General features: G+C 44.2%; 1 protein-coding gene across 1 annotated transcript; it reads left to right on the top strand.

Moving 5' to 3' along the window:
- The first annotated feature begins 12,018 nt into the window (after positions 1-12,018).
- On the top strand, positions 12,019-15,697 carry LOC144285355 (keratin, type I cuticular Ha8-like). The gene is made up of 7 exons (XM_077850472.1): positions 12,019-12,510; positions 12,702-12,784; positions 13,643-13,799; positions 14,169-14,330; positions 14,417-14,542; positions 14,920-15,140; positions 15,528-15,697. The coding sequence occupies exons 1-7, from the start codon at positions 12,019-12,021 to the stop codon at positions 15,607-15,609; spliced, it is 1,323 nt and encodes a 440-aa protein (XP_077706598.1). The 3' UTR covers positions 15,610-15,697.
- Positions 15,698-20,093: the final 4,396 nt, after the last annotated feature.

Below are 20,093 nucleotides of genomic sequence, written 5' to 3'. Positions count from 1 at the left end.
TCATGATCCGAGCTGGAAAGCTTCCTCTGCAGCTTTGACTTTTTCTGAGAAGTGAAATGAATGAGATGGGACCTGCCGAGTTGGTGCCCACCTCTGAAGCACTGCCTTTTGGGAAAGACCCGGGCTTCTGCTTTTGACCAGCTTCAGTCCCCGACGCTGTGCCTGGTGCGTTTCTTTCTTTCCTGTGAACAGCAACATCTACATCGCACAGAATCTGCTTTGCTCTCTCCCTCTTTGATGGTTAAACATTTGAATATAACTGCTCAGTTTTAAAATGGAATTTTACATGAGAGACACCTAACTCTGGGAAATGAACAAGGGGTAGTGGAAAGGGAGGTGGGTGGGGGTTTGGGGTGACTGGGTGATGGGCACTGAGGGGAGCACTTGGTGGGATGAGCCTGGGTGTTATGCTATATGTTGGCAAATTGAACTCCAATAAAACAATTAAAAAAATAAAAAAATAAAATGGAGTTTTATATATTGCTGGCTTCCCCTTGCCTGATAGTAAGTGCTATCTCTTCTTCCTGGGAGTAGAATGTCATGCTCTAGCATTCTTATAGTCAGACATTATAACTGCTTTTAAAATACGAAGCAGTGAAGCTCCCAGAAGTTAAATAGCTTGATTACAGATATGATTTGGCAAGTGGCTGAGCCAGGACTGAGGCCTAAATTGCACTGGCTGCAAAGCAACTCTCATTGTATCACTTAACGTATTTATCCTCTGCTTCTTTGAGTGATTGAGATGCTTTTTAAAGAGGGACCTTTGTGTATGGCGTAAGAGAATGGTCTAGTTTCATTCTTCTGCATGTGGCTGTCCAATTTTCCCAGCATTTATTGAAGAGACTGTCTTTTTTCCAGTGGATAGTCTTTCCTGCTTTGTCAAATATTAGTTGACCATAAAGTTGAGGGTCCACTTCTGGAGTCTCTATTCTTCTGTTCCATTAATCTATGTGTCTGTTTTTGTGCTAGTACCACACTGTCTTGATGACCACAGCTTTGTAGTACAACCTGAAATCTGGCATCGTGATGCCCCCAGCTATGGTTTTATTTTTTATTTATTTATTTATTTTATTTTTTTATTTTTTTATTTATTTTTATTTTTATTTTTTTTGGTTTTATTTTTTAATACTCCCCTGGCTATTCAGGGTCTTTTCTGATTCTCTCACACCATACACAAATAAAAACTCAAAAGGGATGAAAGATCTAAATGTGAGACAAGATTCCATCAAAATCCTAGAGGAGAACACAGGCAGCACCCTTTTTGAACTTGGCCACAGCAACTTCTTGCAAGATATGTTCATGAAGGCAAGAGAAACAAAAGCAAAAATGAATTATTGGGACTTCATCAAGATAAGAAGCTTCTGCACAGCAAAAGAAACAGTCATCAAAACTAAAAGACAACCTACAGAATGGGAGAAGATATTTTCAAATGACATATCAGATAAAGGGCTAGTATCCAAGATCTATAAAGAACTTATTAAACTCAACACCAAAGAAACAAACAATCCAATCATGAAATGGGCGAAAGACATGAAGAGAAATCTCACAGAGGAAGACATAGACATGGCCAACAAGCACATGAGAAAATACTCCACATCACTTGCCATCAGGGAAATACAAATCAAAACCACAATGAGATACCACCTCACACCAGTGAGAATGGGGAAAATTAACAAGGCAGGAAACCACAAATGTTGGAGAGGATGTGGAGAAAGGGGAACCCTCTTGCACTGTTGGTAGGAATGTGAAATGGTGCAGCCACTCTGGAAAACTGTGTGGAGGTTCCTCAAAAGTTAAAAATAGATCTGCCCTACGACCCAGCAATTGCACTGCTGGGGATTTACCCCAAAGATGCAGATGCAATGAAACGCCGGGACACCTGCACCCCGATATTTATAGCAGCAATGTCCACAATAGCCAAAGTGTGGAAGGAGCCTCGGTGTCCATCGAAAGATGAATGGATAAAGAAGATGTGGTCTATGTATACAATGGAATATTACTCAGCCATTAGAAATGACAAATACCCACTATTTGTTTCAACGTGGAGGGACCTGGAGGGTATTATGCTGAGTGAAATAAGTCAATCGGAAAAGGACAAACATTATATGGTCTCATTCATTTGGGGAATATGAAAATTATGTAAAGGAATAAAGGGAAAGAAGAGAAAATGAGTGTAAATATCAGTGAAAGTGAGACAACATGAGAGACACCTAACTCTGGGAAATGAAAAAGGGGTAGTGGAAGGGGAAGTGGGTGGAGGGTTGGGGTGACTGGGTGATGGGCACTGAGGGGGGCACTTGGCAGGATGAGCACTGGGTGTTATGCTATATGTTGGCAAATTGAACTCCAATAAAAAATAAAAAAAAATAAAGAGGGACCTTCTTTCCTCAAAAAATTAAAAACAGAATCACCATATGATGCAATAGTTCCATTACTGGGTATTTACCCCAAGAAAGGGAAAACACTAATTTGAAAAGATATATGCACCCTTACGTTTATTGCAGCATTATCTATACTAGCCAAGATATGGAAGCAATCCAAGTGTCCATCGATAGATGAATGGATAAAGAATAGGTGGTATTTAATGGAATATTACTCAGCCAGAAAAAGAATGAGATCTTGCCATTGCAACAATAATGGTTGGACCTAGAGGGTATAACGCTAAGTGAAATGTCAGTCTGAGAAAGACAAATAGTGTATGATTTTACTCATATGTGGAGGTTAAGAAACAAAACAAATGAACAAAGGAAAAAAAAAGACAAACAGAAAACCTGACCCTTAAATACAGAGAATAAACTAGTGGTTGCCAGAGGACATATAGATGGGAGGACAGGTAAACTAGATAAAAGGGATTAGGAGTACACTTATCATGAGGAGCTGAGTAATGTATAGAATTGTTGAATTACTCTATTATAAACCTGGAACTAATATTACATTGTATGTTAACTATACTTGAATAATAAAAAAAAAGACACAGGGAGACCTTGTAATGTGAGCTTTGGGTGTCCCGGTTTTTCATACTTAAGATCACTGACATAATGTAATTTGGAAAAGGTCATCGAAATTGTGTAATTTGTTTTATTTATTTAGTACAAACTTTATGGGACAGTGTATTGTCAGTTCCTGAATAAGCTAGTCTTCCCCCAGCTTACTGCTGTCTAACTCCTCCTAAATGCCTTGTCTGTGTTGAACATTTCATGCATCAAATCAGTATCTGGGAAGGGATAAAGGATGGCTTTTGAGGGGAGAGTATGTCATTAGCAGAAAAGGACTGACTATTCCCAGTAAAACCAAAGCAATTGGTTCTGTCATAAATAATTCTAAGCTTTTCCCAAAAGGACATGGGTTAAACATATAATTCAGTGTGATCTACATTTCAAAGGTCTGTAGGACTTTTAATTGAATTGTGTTCCTAGATGAAAACAAATGTTATCCTAATTCTGATTTGATTTAGGACTACAGGGTTTAGAAGTCAAGGATTTTCCTTTTTTTTTTTAAAGATTTTATTTATTTATTTATTTATTTATTTATTTATTTATTTATTTATTTATTTATTTATGAGAGAGAGAGACAGAGAGAGAGACAGGTAGAGACATAGGTAGAGGGAGAAGCAGGTTCCTTCAGGGGAACCTGATGTGGGATTCGATCCTGGCACCTCAGGATCATGCCCTGAGCCAAAGGCAAATGCTCAACCACTGAGCCACCCAGGTGTCCCAGAAGTCAAGGATTTTCTATCATTGGAGCAACAAGCATCACCATGCACCAAGCACTGTGGAGGATAAAACTGAGTATGATTTGCTCTATAGCTGAGCTAATTTAGTTTTTTCTTTTACGTGTTCATTGATTGAGCATTACCTGTGAGTCAGATGTTCTGTTGAGAATTACAGAGATAAACAAGACAAAAATAATAAGGCAAAATCCCTGGGTCTGAGCGTCTTCCACATAAGCCAGCAACAAAGCCCACTATGAAGAGGGCTACGTTTAAGGTAAACTGAGGATTCAGTGTGAGTGGAGAAGAGGAACTGATCAAATGCCCTATAAAGTGGGAGGAAGCTTCCACTTGAAGGCAACTCTTTTTTTTTTTTTTTTTTGAAGGCAATTCTTGAGTTGAGGAACATGAACCCTCAGGGTTATACTTGACCTTCAGAATGTTTCAGAGTTAAGGTATTTAATAATAGATTGTCAATGTGCAAAATAATGCAGTGTCAATATTTCTCTAATTAAAAAATATTTATTTGTTCGAGAGAGAGAGAGTGAGAGTGCACACATGTGTGTGAACAGGGGGAAGGGCAGAGGGAGGGAGAGAGAGAGAGAGGGAGGAGGGACAAGGAGATTCCATGCAGAACACAGAGCCCGATGCAGGGCTCAATCTCACAACCCTGAGATCATGGCCTGAGCTGAAATTAAGAGTTGAACGCTCAACTGACAGAGCCACCCAGGCACACCAATATTTCCTTATCTATATTGCATAAAATCTATGAAATAGGCCAAATAAATAATTCTATAAGGGTTTATTCAGAAATTCAAGTGGGCCAAATAAATGGTTTGACAATGACTTAGAATTTCATATTTTCCCGACTTCCTGGTCATCCACTCTACAATTTTCTATATTGCATTGTTCTCCTTTCCATTAAACGTACCTTTGTCCCAGGACTATCTCCAGCCAGGTCAGTGAGAGATTTGTTAACTTTACATCCATAGTATATGGTCCCCTGGGAAGCTCAGAGGAATAGACTCCTAACATTGAGGGGAAATCCACAAGCTTATGGGGGCACAGGTTGGAGGAGATGGTGCCTAGTTCAATGTCCCAGGGACCTCCTCATCCAGAGTCATCACTCAAATATGAGGCTGTGGAAGGCAAAGGGGCTTCTGAACACTGGGCCAGAACAACTTCTGAACCCAACCAGTTGAGTACAAAAGTCATAGACTTCTGAAAGGGGAAATGGAACCCAAGGGTGTCCAAACTCACAAAATACCAAGCATTTTTTGTTTGTAGAAAAGCTTCTTTAAAATATTGCTTACAAGAATTATATGCATAGAACATACATTCTGTAAAAACTTGAAACATAAGTGAAGCCTACACCATGCAAATAGTCCTCCTCCACAAATTAGTTTCCATATCTATCCAAGGGAGGAGGGGGAATATTTTGAGATTCTAATAGATGGTCCTCAATATATTTCCTTGTACTCTGGGGCTCTTCTAGTAGCTGTAGCCCAAGCAGCACTCAGTGATTAGGGAGAGGGTTGGCATAGCAGAAGGCAGGTTTTGAGTCTCATGAGGCCAATCCCCGTGTTGATGAGAGAATGGACTTGGATGAGACAAGTATGGGGAAACATCTCACCCTCTGGTTAGAGGAAGGCATGCCGGGGTCTGGGAATGAAGAGGAGGGGAAGGGAAGAGAATTTAGATGCTGGTGGATCCCCTGCTTGTCCTACCCCTTTATCCCAGACTGGGATACAGAGTCAAGGGCAGGAGGATAATAGGTTGAGGGATGTAGGATCAGAGGATATCTGTTCTTCCTTTCCCAAATAGAGCTGGAGAGGTACCAAGACCCCCAGGGGAGTCTGCACAGAAGGGCCAAAGAAAATGTCATAGACAATCCTGAGGCCCAGAGTGGTATCAAAGCTGAAATAAGACTGTGCATCAGAGAGGATCATGGACAGAGCAAAGGGAAGCCTGAGAGCTCAAGGGCCATGTGGGTGATGATGATGATGCCCTAGCATCACTGGGTGTTCTGGTAGCTGAGAACCCACATGGGTCTCTTCTGCAGTGTGGATGGAGGAAAATCCAAGGGCCCATCCCTACCCACCTCCTGTCTCCCAATATTCTGGGAAACAGGCCTCTGGAACATGGGGCAGCCTCTTGAAATGGGATCCTTGAGATAACGAGATTAAGGTTCTGCCAGCCGGAATTAATATTGTGAAAATGTCAATGTTACCCAGGGCAATTTACACGTTTAATGCAATCCCTATCAAAATACCATGGAGTTTCTTCAGAGAGTTAGAACAAATTATTTTAAGATTTGTGTGGAATCAGAAAAGACCCCGAATAGCCAGGGGAATTTTAGAAAAGAAAACCATAGCTGGGGGCATCACAATGCCAGATTTCAGGTTGTACTACAAAGCTGTGGTCATCAAGACAGTGTGGTACTGGCACAAAAACGGACACATAGATCAATGGAACAGAATAGAGGATCCAGGAGTGGACCCTCAACTTTATGGTTAACTAATATTCGATAAAGGAGGAAAGACTATCCACTGGAAGAAAGTCTCTTCAATAAATGGTGCTGGGAAAATTGGACAGCCACATGCAGAAGAATGAAACTAGATTACTCTCTTTCACCATACACAAAGATAAACTCAAAATGGATGAAAGATCTAAATGTGAGACAAGATTCCATCAAAATCCTAGAGGAGAACACAGGCAACACCCTTTTTGAACTCGGCCACAATAACTTCTTGCAAGATACATCCACGAAGGCAAATGAAACAAAAGCAAAAATGAACTATTGGGACTTCATCAAAATAAGAAGCTTTTGCACAGCAAAGGATACAGTCAACAAAACTCAAAGACAACCTACAGAATGGGAGAAGATATTTTCAAGTGACGTATCAGATAAAGGGCTAGTATCCAAGATCTATAAAGAACTTCTTAAACTCAACACCAAAGAAACAAACAATCCAATCATGAAATGGGAAAAAGACATGAACAGAAATCTCACAGAGTAAGACATAGACATGGCCAACAAGCACATGCGAAAACGCTCTGCATCACTGGCCCTCAGGGAAGTACAAATCAAAACCACAATGAGATACCACCTCACACCAGTGAGAATGGGGAAAATTAACAAGGCAGGAAACCACAAATGTTGGAGAGGATGCGGAGAAAAGGGAACCCTCTTACACTGTTGGTGGGAATGTGAAATGGTGCAGCCACTCTGGAAAACTGTGTGGAGGTTCCTCAAAGAGTTAAAAATAGACCTTCCCTACGACCCAGCAATTGCACTGCTGGGGATTTACCCCAAAGATGCAGATGCAGTGAAACGACGGGACACCTACACCCCAATGTTTATAGCAGCAATGTCCACAATAGCCAAAGTGTGGAAGGAGCCTCGGTGTCCATCGAAAGATGAATGGATAAAGGAGATGTGGTCTATGTATACAATGGAATATTACTCAGCCATTAGAAACGACAAATACCCACCATTTGCTTCAACGTGAATGGAACTGGAGGGTATTATGCTGAGTGAAATGAGTCAATCGGAGAAGGACAAACATTACATGGACTCATTCATTTGGGGAATATAAATAATAGTGAAAGAGAATATAAGGGAAGGGAGAAGAAATGTGTGGGAAATATCAGAAAGGGAGACAGAACATAAAGACTCCTAACTCTGGGAAACGAACTAGGGGTGATGGAAGGGGAGAAGGGTGGGGGTGGGGGTGACTGGGTGGCGGGCACTGAGGGGGGCACTTGACGGGATGAGCACTGGGTGTTATTCTGTATGTTGGCAAATTGAAGACCAATGAAAAATAAATTTATTATTAAACAAAAAAGGTTCTGCCAGCCGGTGTCGTGTGGGATGAAGATTGAAAATACAATTTAGTTCAAACACAAGAAAATAAAGTTACATATTTTTCACACCTGACTTTATGGTCTGAGATTCCTTCTCCCCATAAATGTAAGCCTACATAGACCCCCCTTTGGGTAAATATAAAAAGTAGCCTACCGGGCATCTTGTTCCGCATTTGGCCCTTTCTTCACTGAAACTTACACTGTAGGTGCCATTTCTATGTTAGTATATCTATATATCTATCTATACTTACCTCATTCTGTGCAGGGGCTACAAACTTTTTCACTATATGCATGTACTACAATGCACTTAACCAGGCTTCTTTTGGTGAGTGTCCCATTTCTCTTGAGTCTGCCATGACTTCCTAGATATTGCAATAAACATTTTTATTATCCTTGTATATGTGTCTATGTAAGTGCATCTGGGATAATTTCTGGAAGTGGAATTATTGGGTCATCGAGTATGGGCAGCTGTCATTTGCATAAGTACTGCTAAACTGCCTCGAAGAGGCTGCATGATTTACTGCCCACTCCTTCTACAGTGTTTGACAATACCTGTTTTTTCTATACTTTGCCAACATCGTGACATTAACCTTTTTGATCTTTGCTAATTTAAATAGGTACAAAAGGGTAATTTAATAAGCATTTTTGAATTTTAAATGATGTGTGCATCTAAACCGATGATTAAAGGCCACTTGAAAAAAGCCCAGCTAACACTTATTTATAGTGTTTCCTGTGCCATGTGCTGGACATTATTTCAAATGATTTACAGATCATTTAAATATTAAATATCAGATTCTTTAACAATTAAAACAAATCTATGAGCTAGATGCTATGACTGCTTCCATTTTGCATGTGTGGAAACCACAGCACAGAGAGGTCAAGCCACCAGGCCAAGTTTTCACAGAACCCGATTCTGAATCCAGGCAGGCTGGCTCCAGAGTTCTTGGCTTTCACCATGCTACTATCCTGCATTAAAGGCTTTGTAATGGGCCCGGGTAGGAGATAAACAAGGTCAAATGTGCTGCCCTAGAATGTGGATAAAGGAACCCTGGCATCAGAGGATGATGGGATGAGGAAGTGCAGACAATTGTTTTTGTCAGCTAGTCTCTGATGACCTGGAGACCTGAGTCAAGAATAAAGCAGACTACTACTAATAAAGACCCTTAAAATCAGACTAAAGATTTCTAAGAAATCATATCATAAAATCCCACCTAATAGAGAAGATGATGTCAGCTTTCTGTCTTTTTCAAAGCTTCTCAACGTGGACTCTTGAGATCACAAAGAACCCTGAGGATGTCAGTCGTGGAACCCCTGTCTCCTTGCCCAGAGCATCTGAGGGTATACAGGCACAGCTGTGCCAGGAGGGATCACCTGTTGTGGTCTGTCAACCTCTTCCTGGTGCAACACACGCAGTGAATGCTGTGTGTGGACAGTGCCTGCTTTCTTAGACACTCTCAGAATCTCCCCCTTGCAACAGGTAAAATGGCTGCAGACCAGACCCGAATCCCATGGGCTACTCCGACTTCACTGCTTTCTTTTTCACACAGAGTTGTCTCAGTAGGTCCCAATATCATGGCATTGAATGATGCTGTTCTGGACTCAGTGTCCCACCTCCCCCTGAAGACAAACTGCAAATCCAAAACTTTGACTCCATCTGCGATGGCCCCTGTGAATGGAGGGCTGCTGGAGTTCATCTCTCTTCATGCTTCATCTCCAGGACTTCTTTAAGGCAACCTGGCTCGTACGTTGTTCTCAGGGGCCAGGGACCCTTAATAGGGGGTGAAAGGAGGCAGCCTGGGATGTCAAGGATGGGCTCCTTCCCAGCTGGCACAGCAGAGTGTGTCTCAAACACCTGCCTCATGCCTTCCACTTCCTGCCAGTTCCTTTGAGACAAAAGAAAATCAGAAGAATCCACTTCTTTAAGAGCAACAGGTGGCATCAGTGTCATTATGCAGAACAGATCATGCTGAGCCCAAGTCAGGGCTTTAGAGAGGGGTGTCAGTGAGGGCATCAACACTCCAGTTGTGAAGCCTAAGAAGTAAAAAGAGGTGTGTGTCCTGAGATGGAAGGAACCATAATTTCAGTCAAGAGGACAAATCCTGCCAGGGGATAGGGCCAAAAGGTGGAGCCTACTTAGCAAATCAAAGGAAATGATTGTAATGGTCCAATTCTCTGGATTAAAGTGATGCATGGTGATGAGGCAAGAGAGAAATAAAGGGGTGTTTGAAGATGCAACATATGCAGATTGCACCCAGAGGCCTCTGAAGGATGAGAAGGCCAGGTCTGGTGATGTCTTCTAATTACAGTGTTTGTAAGGGGTCAGTGGTGACCTCAGGATAACTGGCACTGACCCCAGAGTGGGTTTTCTCTTTAGGAAGAATTCCAGATTTCTTTATTTCTTTTTGAGAGAATTCTAAGAGCCCAGATTTTACCAATACTCACATCCACTGCCTCCCATTTGGTTTTCTTGGAGAAAGTTGTTCTTGAATTTAGAGATTAGAGAAGACACCTAATTATACTCTTCTGCGGTGTTATCTGATTAGCTTTTCCTCTGTCTATGGGTCCCTCTACTTTCCTTCCAGCACTCTGGAAGGGCAACTCCTGACCCCACAGCACATGGTTGCTTTGGTTCCTTGGCCCTAACAAAAATCTCCGGGATGTGAGGTCTATTTTGGACTTGATTTTGAGTATGACTTTTCTATGTGCAATTTTTTTTTTGTCCTCTCTGTTCCGTGTCTAAACATCTTCTCTTGCTAGAATGCAAAGACCTTCAGATATTTTATTTCTTTTTTTAAGATTTTATTTATTAATTCATGAGACACACACACACACACACACACACACAGACATAGGCAGAGGGAGAAGCAGGCTCTCTACCGGGAACCCCATGTGGGACTCGATTCCAGGACTGCGTGATCACGACCTGAGCCAAAAGCAGATGCTCAACCACTGAGCCACCCAGGTGCCCCCAGATGTTTTATTTCTTTTCACTCAGCTTCTTGCCAACAACTAAGTCTCCTGTAACAAAGCAACAGCACAGGCAGGCAGCACACAGGTTGTTCTAACTGGGGGTCATGGCGGTGTGGCAAGAAAATGAATGGACTCTATAGACATGAGACTGAATCAAGCTCTTGCCAATTTATTCCTCTGTGAATCAGAAAATGGACTTTAGTTTCTTCATTTGCATGCCCAGGATATGTCTAGCTGCCTCCCAGTAGTAAGGATTAAGTAGGAAAGAATACTATACAATTGCTGTTACACCTTACATCCTCATAAATGTTGGTTCTTGAAGTTTTCTTTAAATATCCCTTGAACTCTGGTCCCAGTTCCTTTTTCTAGATCAAATAAAGTTTTTTGTTTGTTTGTCAGTAGCTTCTCTCTAGATACATCCTTGGTCAGGACCATGGATCCTCTCTTTCACCAACTCTTTAGTCTATGGCTCTCATTCAATTTTGTTTAAGACTTCCTGAGATTTCTGGGGTACTGTTTTCTCCTGATGAACAGGGGCCATTGCATATTCAAGAACCAGCTCACTCCTTGAGTTCTAGGGAATGTTCTGGAAACATGCTGAACAGGTGAATGATTGAAAATGAATTCTGACTAGTCAACCAAAACTTAGCTAGTGCAAAAGATTCTGGATGCATTGATGCTTTAAAGCTTCTCAAGGGGAGTGTGCAGTATAAAGGAGAGAAGAAAGAAGAAATGGGACTTGACAATAATTAAGTATCTGTAGACTTACCAGTTTTATAAACTGGTGTTTCTGTTCAAAGGAAATGCTGTGCGGGGGCACCTGTGTGGCTCAGTGGTTGAGCATCTGCCTTTGGCTCAGGTTGTGATTCCGGGGTCCTGGGATCAAGTCCTGTATCAGGCTCCCTATAGGGAGCCTGCTTCTCCCTCTGCCTGTGTCTCTGCCTCTCTCTCTGTTTCTCTCATGAACAAATAAATAAAATCTTAACAAAACCCCCCAAAACAAAGGAAAGTCTGGGTGAGTCTAAGCATAGGTTATAGATTCATTGTCCCTCTTGCTACACAATCACTGACCAAAAGATTTAATCCTTAAGTGTGGCCAAATCCACAGAGACCCTGGCCCAGTCCAGAAAGAGGACATCTGGCAGTTGAATTAACTGCTAGTGATTGTTAAGTAGTAATATAAATCTCTGACCTTTCCTCAATAGACAACTAATATCAAAAAGCAAAGGGCACCTCAACTTCATCAACATTCCTTTAATGAGGCAAGGAACTCTTAATGGTAAACTCAACAGCTGAGTAACAGGATGACGGTACAACAATAGGTAGAGAATCAAGGCCCTGAGGTCAAAGCATGGAGCCAACACCCACCTGGGATGGGGTATAAAAGGCCCAGGAGGATAGGGGATTGTCACACTCAGTGGCTTGGCCTTCCCAGCTGCTCTGAACCTTCTGTGCACCCTCAGCCCAACACCATGACTTCCTGCTACATCAACTCATCCCACTGTCTGGGCAGCACCAAGATGCCTACAGCAACAAATGTCTGTGGCCCCTGCACTGACATTGGAGGCCAGCCTGGGTCAGAGGGCAACGCTTCATCTCTGTGCCTGTTGGCCACCATTGCACATGCCAACCGACCACGTGTTGGGGCAACCCCTCTGGGCCAACCCAGCCTCTGTATGCCCCACAGCTGCCAAACTGCTTGCCCCTTGCCAGGGACCCGCAACATTCCTGGCAACATTGGAGTCTGTGAGAACTATGGGGAAGGCGCTCCCAATGGCCATGAGAAGGTGACCATGCAGTTCCTGAATGATCGCCTGGCCAACTACCTGGAGAAGGTGCGTCAGCTGGAGAGGGACAATGAGGAGCTGGAGACCAAGATCCGAGAGTCAAGCAAATGCCATGAGTCCACTGTGTGTCCAGACTACCAGTCCTACTTTCAGACCATCAAGGAGCTCCAGCAGAAGGTGAGGTTTGGAGTAGCTTGGGAGGTGATGGGGCTGAGCAAGGTGGTAGGGCCTGGCAGGCAAGAAGCCACTGAAGGTTCAGGGAGCTTTGGGTTCTTGGATTCCCTTGAGTGTGAGTGTACTGCCACCTGTAGAGCTGGGGCCCAGGTTATGATGTTTTGTGTATGAACTGTCTTCCTGGTTTTCCTCAGATCCTGTGTAGCAAGGCTGAGAATACCAGAATGGTTATCCAAATTGACAATGCCAAGCTGGCTGCTGATGACTTTAGAATCAAGTAAGTCGGGCTGGAAGAGAGTTCAAAGTGACTCCTTTTATCTGTTCTATTTCTAGCTGCCCATCATGGTACTGGCCCAAAGTAGGTGTTTGAAAATTGTTGCTGACTAGAAGCATGAATAGATCATTACATAGGTGTTCACTTTCTTCCTTTCCAAACCAACTTTAACCTATTACTAGAAATGGTCCTTATATAGGAAAAAGAGAACAAAAGCATTGAAACAGAAAGAGGAAGAATCATCTAGATTGGTCAGGTTCTATGTCATTTTCTCCCCACATCTAGAAGAAAAGAGAGCTTTGTGTTAGATAGCCAGAAACAAAATCGAGTCATTGCAAGAATAAACTTTCAGTGCATTGATTGTTGACAGATGTGCTGACTCTTGGCCAAATTTATCAGTGGGAGGAATTGTCACTGTAGGTCCTTGGTAGAGTTGCAATTAAATAAATGAGGAAGGCATAAAAATCATGTGAAATAATCAATCCATGGGGTAAACCAACAAACTGTAGGTCCAGAAGGCTTATTTTAAGGCTATTCTTTTTCCTGGCTAAATGACTCTTTTATAGCAGAATGAACACTTCATTGAAGTTTGAATACTTTGGTTGAATCCATGTATTTACTATTAACTAAGGTATACAATCCTGCATAATCCATTTATTCTTTTTGAGCCTCAGTTTCCCATTCAGTCCCATCCAATGGGCATAATGATATTTGTCCTGACCATGAGCTCTGTAGTACAGGATCTAACATGGTGGATGTTGATTAATTGAAGAAATGAGGATCCAAGTAGGTGGGAACAAGGGAAGGCTGAGAGAGGCTATCTTTGGCATCCTACTAACCTTGCATCTCCTGTGCTGGAAGACATGAGAGTGAGCTCTCCCTGCGCCAGGTGGTAGAGGCGGACATGTGTGGGATGCACAAGCTCATGGATGACCTGAGCCTGGCCAAGGCTGACCTGGAGGCCCAGCAGGAGTCCCTGAAGGAGGAGCTGCTCTGCCTCAAGAGGAACCACGAACAGGTGTGGTCCTGGGGATGCAGACCTATGGGGAAGGCACTGGCCAGGAAAGGGAGCACTGCTCACCCTGGGGCTCTAGGGTTAAACCTGGGGTTCACTTGGCATCAGGATGAAGGGTTGATCCGGGTCTGGCAGTCAGACTGATTGTGTGGGATGTGGCAGAGGGGGAGTTTCTGGTCTGTAAAGATTTGCCTTGTCTATATAGGAAGGTGTCCAAATGGATTCTCCCCGTGGACCATGGGCAAGACCTCTCATGTCAGTGCATGAGTGGGGTCGCCTCTCATGCTGCTTGTCTGGGGAGGGGTTCAGGTGTCATCTGCTCTGTCAAAAAGCCTTTCCTCACTTAGGGTGTGGATCTTTCTGTTCCTACAGGAAGTGAGCATTCTGAGGGGGCAGCTGGGGGACAAGCTCCAGATTAAGCTGGATGTTGAGCCCACCGTGGACCTGGGCAGAGTGCTGGAGGACATGAGGTGCCACTATGAGGCCATGGTGCAGACCAGCCGCAATGATGTGGAGGAGTGGTTCCAAGATCAGGTGAGGGTGCTGCCTCGGTGCAGGGAGGGACCCGGGCTTCCACACGGGCAGGCTGCTGATCATGTCTCTGTGCACTTGTGCTTCAGTCTGAGAGCATCAGCCAGCAGGACATGTCCTGCTCTGAGGAGTTGCGGTGCTGCCAGTCGGAGATCCTGGAGCTGAGACGCACGGTGAACGCCCTGGAGGTGGAGCTTCAGGCCCAGCACACACTGGTGAGCTCCTTTGCACACCTGGAAGACTCAGCCTGGTTCCCATTCCCAAGAGCAGTTCCTGGTTCAGTCCCTGCCTCCCTTAAGTACAGACCAGGACACAGTTCAAACCTTGAGTTCCTTGCCTTTGCAAGAACTTTCTCATAGATGTGGCTGCTGAGGGAATGAACATTCCTTCAGATGAGCGAGGTCCTGCAAATTTATCCTGAGGTCTACAATGATGAGCAATGGCACGTCATTAGTTCTTCCAGCTGAGGAGTGCTAACAGGAGCTAGGTTGTTCTCCAGGCCTGGCAACACCTTGGGGTGTCACAGACTTACTGGAGAGACTGGGGGCTGCAGTCCACAATTTTCCATCTGGTTCTGTCTTTGGTATTACAGAAAGACTGTCTGCAGAACTCTCTGTGTGAAGCCGATGCCCGTTTTGGCACGGAGCTGGCGCAGATGCAGATCCTGATCAGCAACGTGGAGGAGCAGCTGTCTGAGATCCGGGGTGACCTGGAGCGGCAGAACCAGGAGTACCAGGTGCTGCTGGATGTCAAGGCTCGGCTGGAGTGTGAGATTGCCACGTACCGGAAACTTCTGGAGAGTGAGGATTGCAAGTAGGTGTGATCGGGTCAATTTCTGGCCAAGCCATTCACCTGACTATCAGGGGATTCTTCAGCAATAACTGATGTCATTGTGGAAGGAGATCTCATCATAAAGAACAAGCCTCCCTGTGCACACAGGCTTAGTGACACACCAGCTTTCCTGGGGTCTGTAGATTATACTATGGGTGGACTGTTACATAAGCAGTAGTCTCCCCCAGAGGACTCCTGGATGTGGAGAGACATAGATGAGAGTGGAGGAGGAACTGTTCATACAGATATCATTGGGCTATATGACTTGGTGGCAGACCTGTCCTTTACCCTTTGGTCTTGCCCTCCCTTTGCATCACTGAGACATCTTTTTTATTCCCTGTGTCTAACTCTTCCTCTCTTTCCCGGCAGACTCCCCATCAATCCCTGCTCTACGGCTGCTTCCCGTGTCCTTGGGCCAAGCTGTGCCCCTGCCACCTGCAGCCCTCTCTAAGCCAGTGGGACCAGCACTGAGAACCGATTCTGAAGGTCTGCGTTGCAGTGTGGGAGGTCAAGGCTGGTTGCACTGGAGCTAGGATTGTCCTCACCTGCTTAGTTTTCCTTCCAGGGAGACCAAACTCACTGGAGGCATTTTCAATGAGTCAAAAAGTGTGACAGAAACTTCTAAGCAGTGGCTCCCTGTGTATGTATCCCTTTGCTGCATTCCACCCCACCCCCCAATGCTGTAATTGTCTTTCACCTAAGCTATTGTTTGCTCCCAGTACCTCTTCTGGGATTTTGGTTCTACTCCAGTGCTTCAAACTCTCCTAAGATGTAATTGGGTTCCTGTACCAAATGGTGAATAAAACTCCTTCCTGCATTAAGTGCTATACTTCTTGTGCTTGGCAATGTATGTGATGTGATAAAGAGCTCTGGCCTTCGAGACCTTGGGTGGTCATTGGCTCCAACATGCCTTGTTGTTGCCAGGATCTCTCTAGGGCCCTAGGGTCTTAGCCCCTGGGTGAAGGCCCTTTGCTGACATTGGATGTGTACTTACCTTGCCCATTGATCCCTGTAGACTGGTGAAAGGAAGCTGTGTTGTTTGCCCGGTTTGAATTCCTTCAGAACAGCTCAGAACGAACATGTCCCTACCATGCTTTTGGCACCTTCAGCCTCTTGGTATTTTGTCCAAGAGCAAAATCACACAACTTAGAGTTCCAATCTAGCCAAAGGGAGGTCATGCTGAGAACTGCCATGGCCAGGTAGCCAAGTTTTTTTCCTCTCATTCAATTTGGCCCTTTTACGGAGGCATGGAATTACCACCTGCTCTCTTAGATTGGGCACTGGGGACAGCTGTTTGGGTCATGGACATATTTTTTTCCAGAGACAAGTGTTCTTGTCCCCTCTGCTGTTCCCTTTGAGGTGCTGATGGTGAGAAATGCAGTTGGTATGAATGCTCCAAATGCCTCTCTACCTCTTGGATATGGCTCTGACCCAGGCCCAGGGGTCACAGTCAGACATGGTGGAAGAGCACTGAGAGATCATGCACCTTCTTTGCTATGCTAGTCAATTTAGCGCCTGGCATGAGGTGAGCATGTTCAAGAATGAAACTCTCTGATTTTGGCTCACCTGTGTACCCTGGTCCAAAGACCAATGCAGATTTGGTTGTTCTGTATAGTAGCATAGTATGGTGGAAAGGAGCACTTGCTCTGGAATTGGGCCGATCTGGGCTCAAATTCCACCCTCTGTGACACTAGAGAAGTGAAGTTGGCCAGGCTACTACGCTCTCTTGAGGCCTATTCTTCAGTTGTAAAATTAGAAAAATATTATTTCCCCTTCACTATTGTTGAGGGATAATCCATATAGCACTCTTGGCCGAGAGAAGGTGTTCAATGGATATTGGTTTATGGGGCTCCCTGAGAACCAGAAGGGATAATCTTTTCCTCTTAGAAGGAATGAGGGACTAAATAGGTGGTAGCAGAACCTATTAACAGTATCGGGGCCATGTATTTCCACGTTGGTGGCCTGGAAGTTTGACCACCCTCCTTTTCCATAAGCAATAAGGAAAACCAATCACTGTTATTGGGGCTTAGTGTTTCACTCCAAATGGCTTAACCAAAAAAAAAAAAAAAAAAAAAAAAAAAAGCATTCCTTGGGCTGTCAAAGGGCAAGCAGGCTCTTGTGGGCTTCCTTCTAACAAATAAGGAAGGTTTTGTTTGTTTTGTTTTTGACTTTACTTAAAGTAGCCATAACCTTTTCATGTGACAGGACCATGAAAATCTGGCCTGTTTCCCACTTGCCTGGCCAGGTCACACCGTGAAGGCACTCTAGTTATGGGACCCCGGTGGCTACTGGGTGTGGTAGGAAAGGCTATTTGGACACAGCAAGGACTGCAACCTAGGGAGGCTGGCAGGTGGCTATCCAGCCTGGCCTAGGGCACCTGGACACTGGTTTTACGAGCACCCATAATTATGAGTGACAGCTCAGGGCGCCCTCTGGTGCCAAAACCCAAGCACTTCTCCACTTACAGACGGATTCCTTCATCTGTACATTCTGTGCTCTGGTCTCCCTACATCCCACAATCCTCACGGATTGGACTATAGGGACCCTAGGTGCAATATCCAGTTTTGCTTTGGTCACAATAATTTCAACCAGGTGGTTATTTTTTTTCCCCTGAGACTTTTGTTCCTTTGGCTTGGGGCCAGATCCAGTTTTGAGCCACCTAGTAAGTACCGAACCCACTAGTCTTCAGATTACCACACTGCACTACCGATGTGCTGCTCTGTAATATTTTTTTCCAAGACTTCACACTATAATGCTAGGTGGGACTCTGCAGGCTCCTCCACTCATTGCTTGTTTTATTTATTTATTTTTAAACTCTAAATGCCATTTCTCCCAAATACCAGGGAAATGGAAGGAATAAGGGTGGCTGGCTGCAGGCCCCGGGGCAGATGCTGGCAGTCACTGAGCAAGCTTTGGAGAAGGGCTCACACTTCTGCTCCCACCACTGTTTATACCCAGAAACCAAAAATATCGAGATGGAATTCTAAACTTCCCCAAACAGGAGCATTTTTTATTTGGATACAAATTTTTGTGTGTTGTGGTCCACCTCACCATCCCCTCATCATCCTCCCTTCATCTTCCCAACTAAGAACAAAATCAAATCTGCCCCTTCTGTTGGCCGCTTATAGGAATCTTCATGAGCTCATCTTGTTGAATCATTTTTTGGGTCTTTTTTCATCTAGTTTAGTGTTTTTCGACTATTTTTCTCATCCATGCCTTCTCTTTAACAAATGTTAAAAAAACAAAAAAAAAATCTCACTTTTCACTTGATGTTGTTTTAGCTTTCAAAAATATAAATACCAAACCCAGTCATGGCTAAAAGACAACTCACTTAAAGTATAGGTTGTTTGTTTTTAAACGACACTTCCTCTAACCAAAAAATCTTCCTTGCCACCTCCTCTCCAACAGGGCGAGGGGATCCTCCCTTTGAGAATCGCTGTCCTGTTCAGGTATGAGCCTCTGGGCTCGCTCAACTGCTCTACCTGTTTGTCAGGTGTGTGAAATCTGAGGGACTCAGGAGAGCATCTCAGTGAGTCCAACCAACTCAGGCTGTTCTTGCCTTGCTCCAGACTTTCCCTTGGACCTCCTGGAAGGCAGTCTCACTGGGTCACATTTCACATTCTCGAAACTCAAATTCAGCATCTTCTCCCTTGAACCAGTTCTTTGCCTTGACATCTTGACTTCCTTTTCCACCATATTATTGTCCCAGGAACCCAGGGACCAGAAGGACACTTTTGATGTCTCTCTCTCCTTTGACCTCCATATACAGCAAATCACTCAGCCTTGTAGAGTCTTTTGGTAGAGTCCTCTTCTAATGCCTCTGCCCCCTCATCCCTCCTTCCTTTTGGCACTGCTGGATTTCATCACGTGCTGCCAGGGGGCTTCTAAGAGCCTCCTCCACTTCCATCTGCCTTACCTCCTCTGTACCAAGTTTATCTTGCACGCACCACCAGCCTTTCATGGGCTCGTTTAACAGTTCCTGAGTATGAATTATGTACTGGGCACTGCAGTATGTGTTAGAGATGCAGCGTTCCCATCCCGGGGTGCATTATGGGCACTACTTTTCCTAAACTGCTGCTTTGGTCATCTCTCTTGTCTGCTCAGAACCTCCAGAGGACTCTATTCTGTCTCCTGCTGTACTTCCAGTTCTTTGAACGAATGTGCAGCCCAGAGAAAAACATGGCACCAGTTGGTTGAATGAAGTGCGTGGAGGGAATGGGTGTCTGTGGCTGCTGACTAGGAACCTCAGCTTGGGCTTGAAGGTCTGGCCAACCTGAGCTAATGTTTCTCAGACTTCCTTTTCTACTTTTGTGAGCTTGTCTGAGCTAACCTAACTGCTCTGAGCTTTTTCTTATTCTACAATGGGATACTGGCAACCACTTTGCAATGTGGTTGAAAGGATTGAAGTATGTAGTACAATACTAGGTAGCATATAGTAGGTAGTCAAACGTGATGGTGTGTATCAACTCTGAATATATAGGTTTGTGTGTGTGTGTGTGTGTGTGTGAGAGAGAGAGAGAGAGAGAGAGCATGAGTGTGCTTCCCAGTCCCCAGACTCAGTATCACCTGAGAACTTGATAGAAATGCAGACTCTTGGGCCTGACCACAAGCCTACTGAGTCAGAAACTCTGGCACAGGGCCTGGCAATCAGCCTTTTTGCAAGCCCTCCAGGTGATTCTGATGCAGCCTGAGGTTTGAGAATCACCTGCGTAGAAGTTATAAAAATATAAGGAGACCACATTTTTTAGCATAAATTAGCATAAATTTCAGTTTTATAGGCTTTAAAAATGTAATTTGACTCTTGAGGTCTACATCTTTGTTTCATTCAAAGTTGTTTCTTTTGAGGCAGATTCCTGAGGTTGCACCCCTGCTTCTCTGGAGCCCACCATATAGGGTTCTGTTTCTGAGTGTGTGCCTATACTTATTTATTTTTTT

Source organism: Canis aureus, chromosome 16 (genome assembly GCF_053574225.1).
Source record: "Canis aureus isolate CA01 chromosome 16, VMU_Caureus_v.1.0, whole genome shotgun sequence".
In the NCBI taxonomy this organism is placed as follows: domain Eukaryota; kingdom Metazoa; phylum Chordata; class Mammalia; order Carnivora; family Canidae; genus Canis; species Canis aureus.
This window is presented reverse-complemented; position numbering and strand designations above follow the sequence as displayed.

Excerpts from the sequence above, each read along its gene's own strand:
- LOC144285355 (XM_077850472.1), top strand. The coding sequence starts at position 12,019 with ATGACTTCCTGCTACATCAACTCATCCCACTGTCTGGGCAGCACCAAG. Across the intron at positions 12,785-13,642 it reads GCTGATGACTTTAGAATCAA|ACATGAGAGTGAGCTCTCCC; the intron begins GTAAGTCGGGCT and ends CTGTGCTGGAAG. Across the intron at positions 15,141-15,527 it reads CTGGAGAGTGAGGATTGCAA|ACTCCCCATCAATCCCTGCT; the intron begins GTAGGTGTGATC and ends CTTTCCCGGCAG.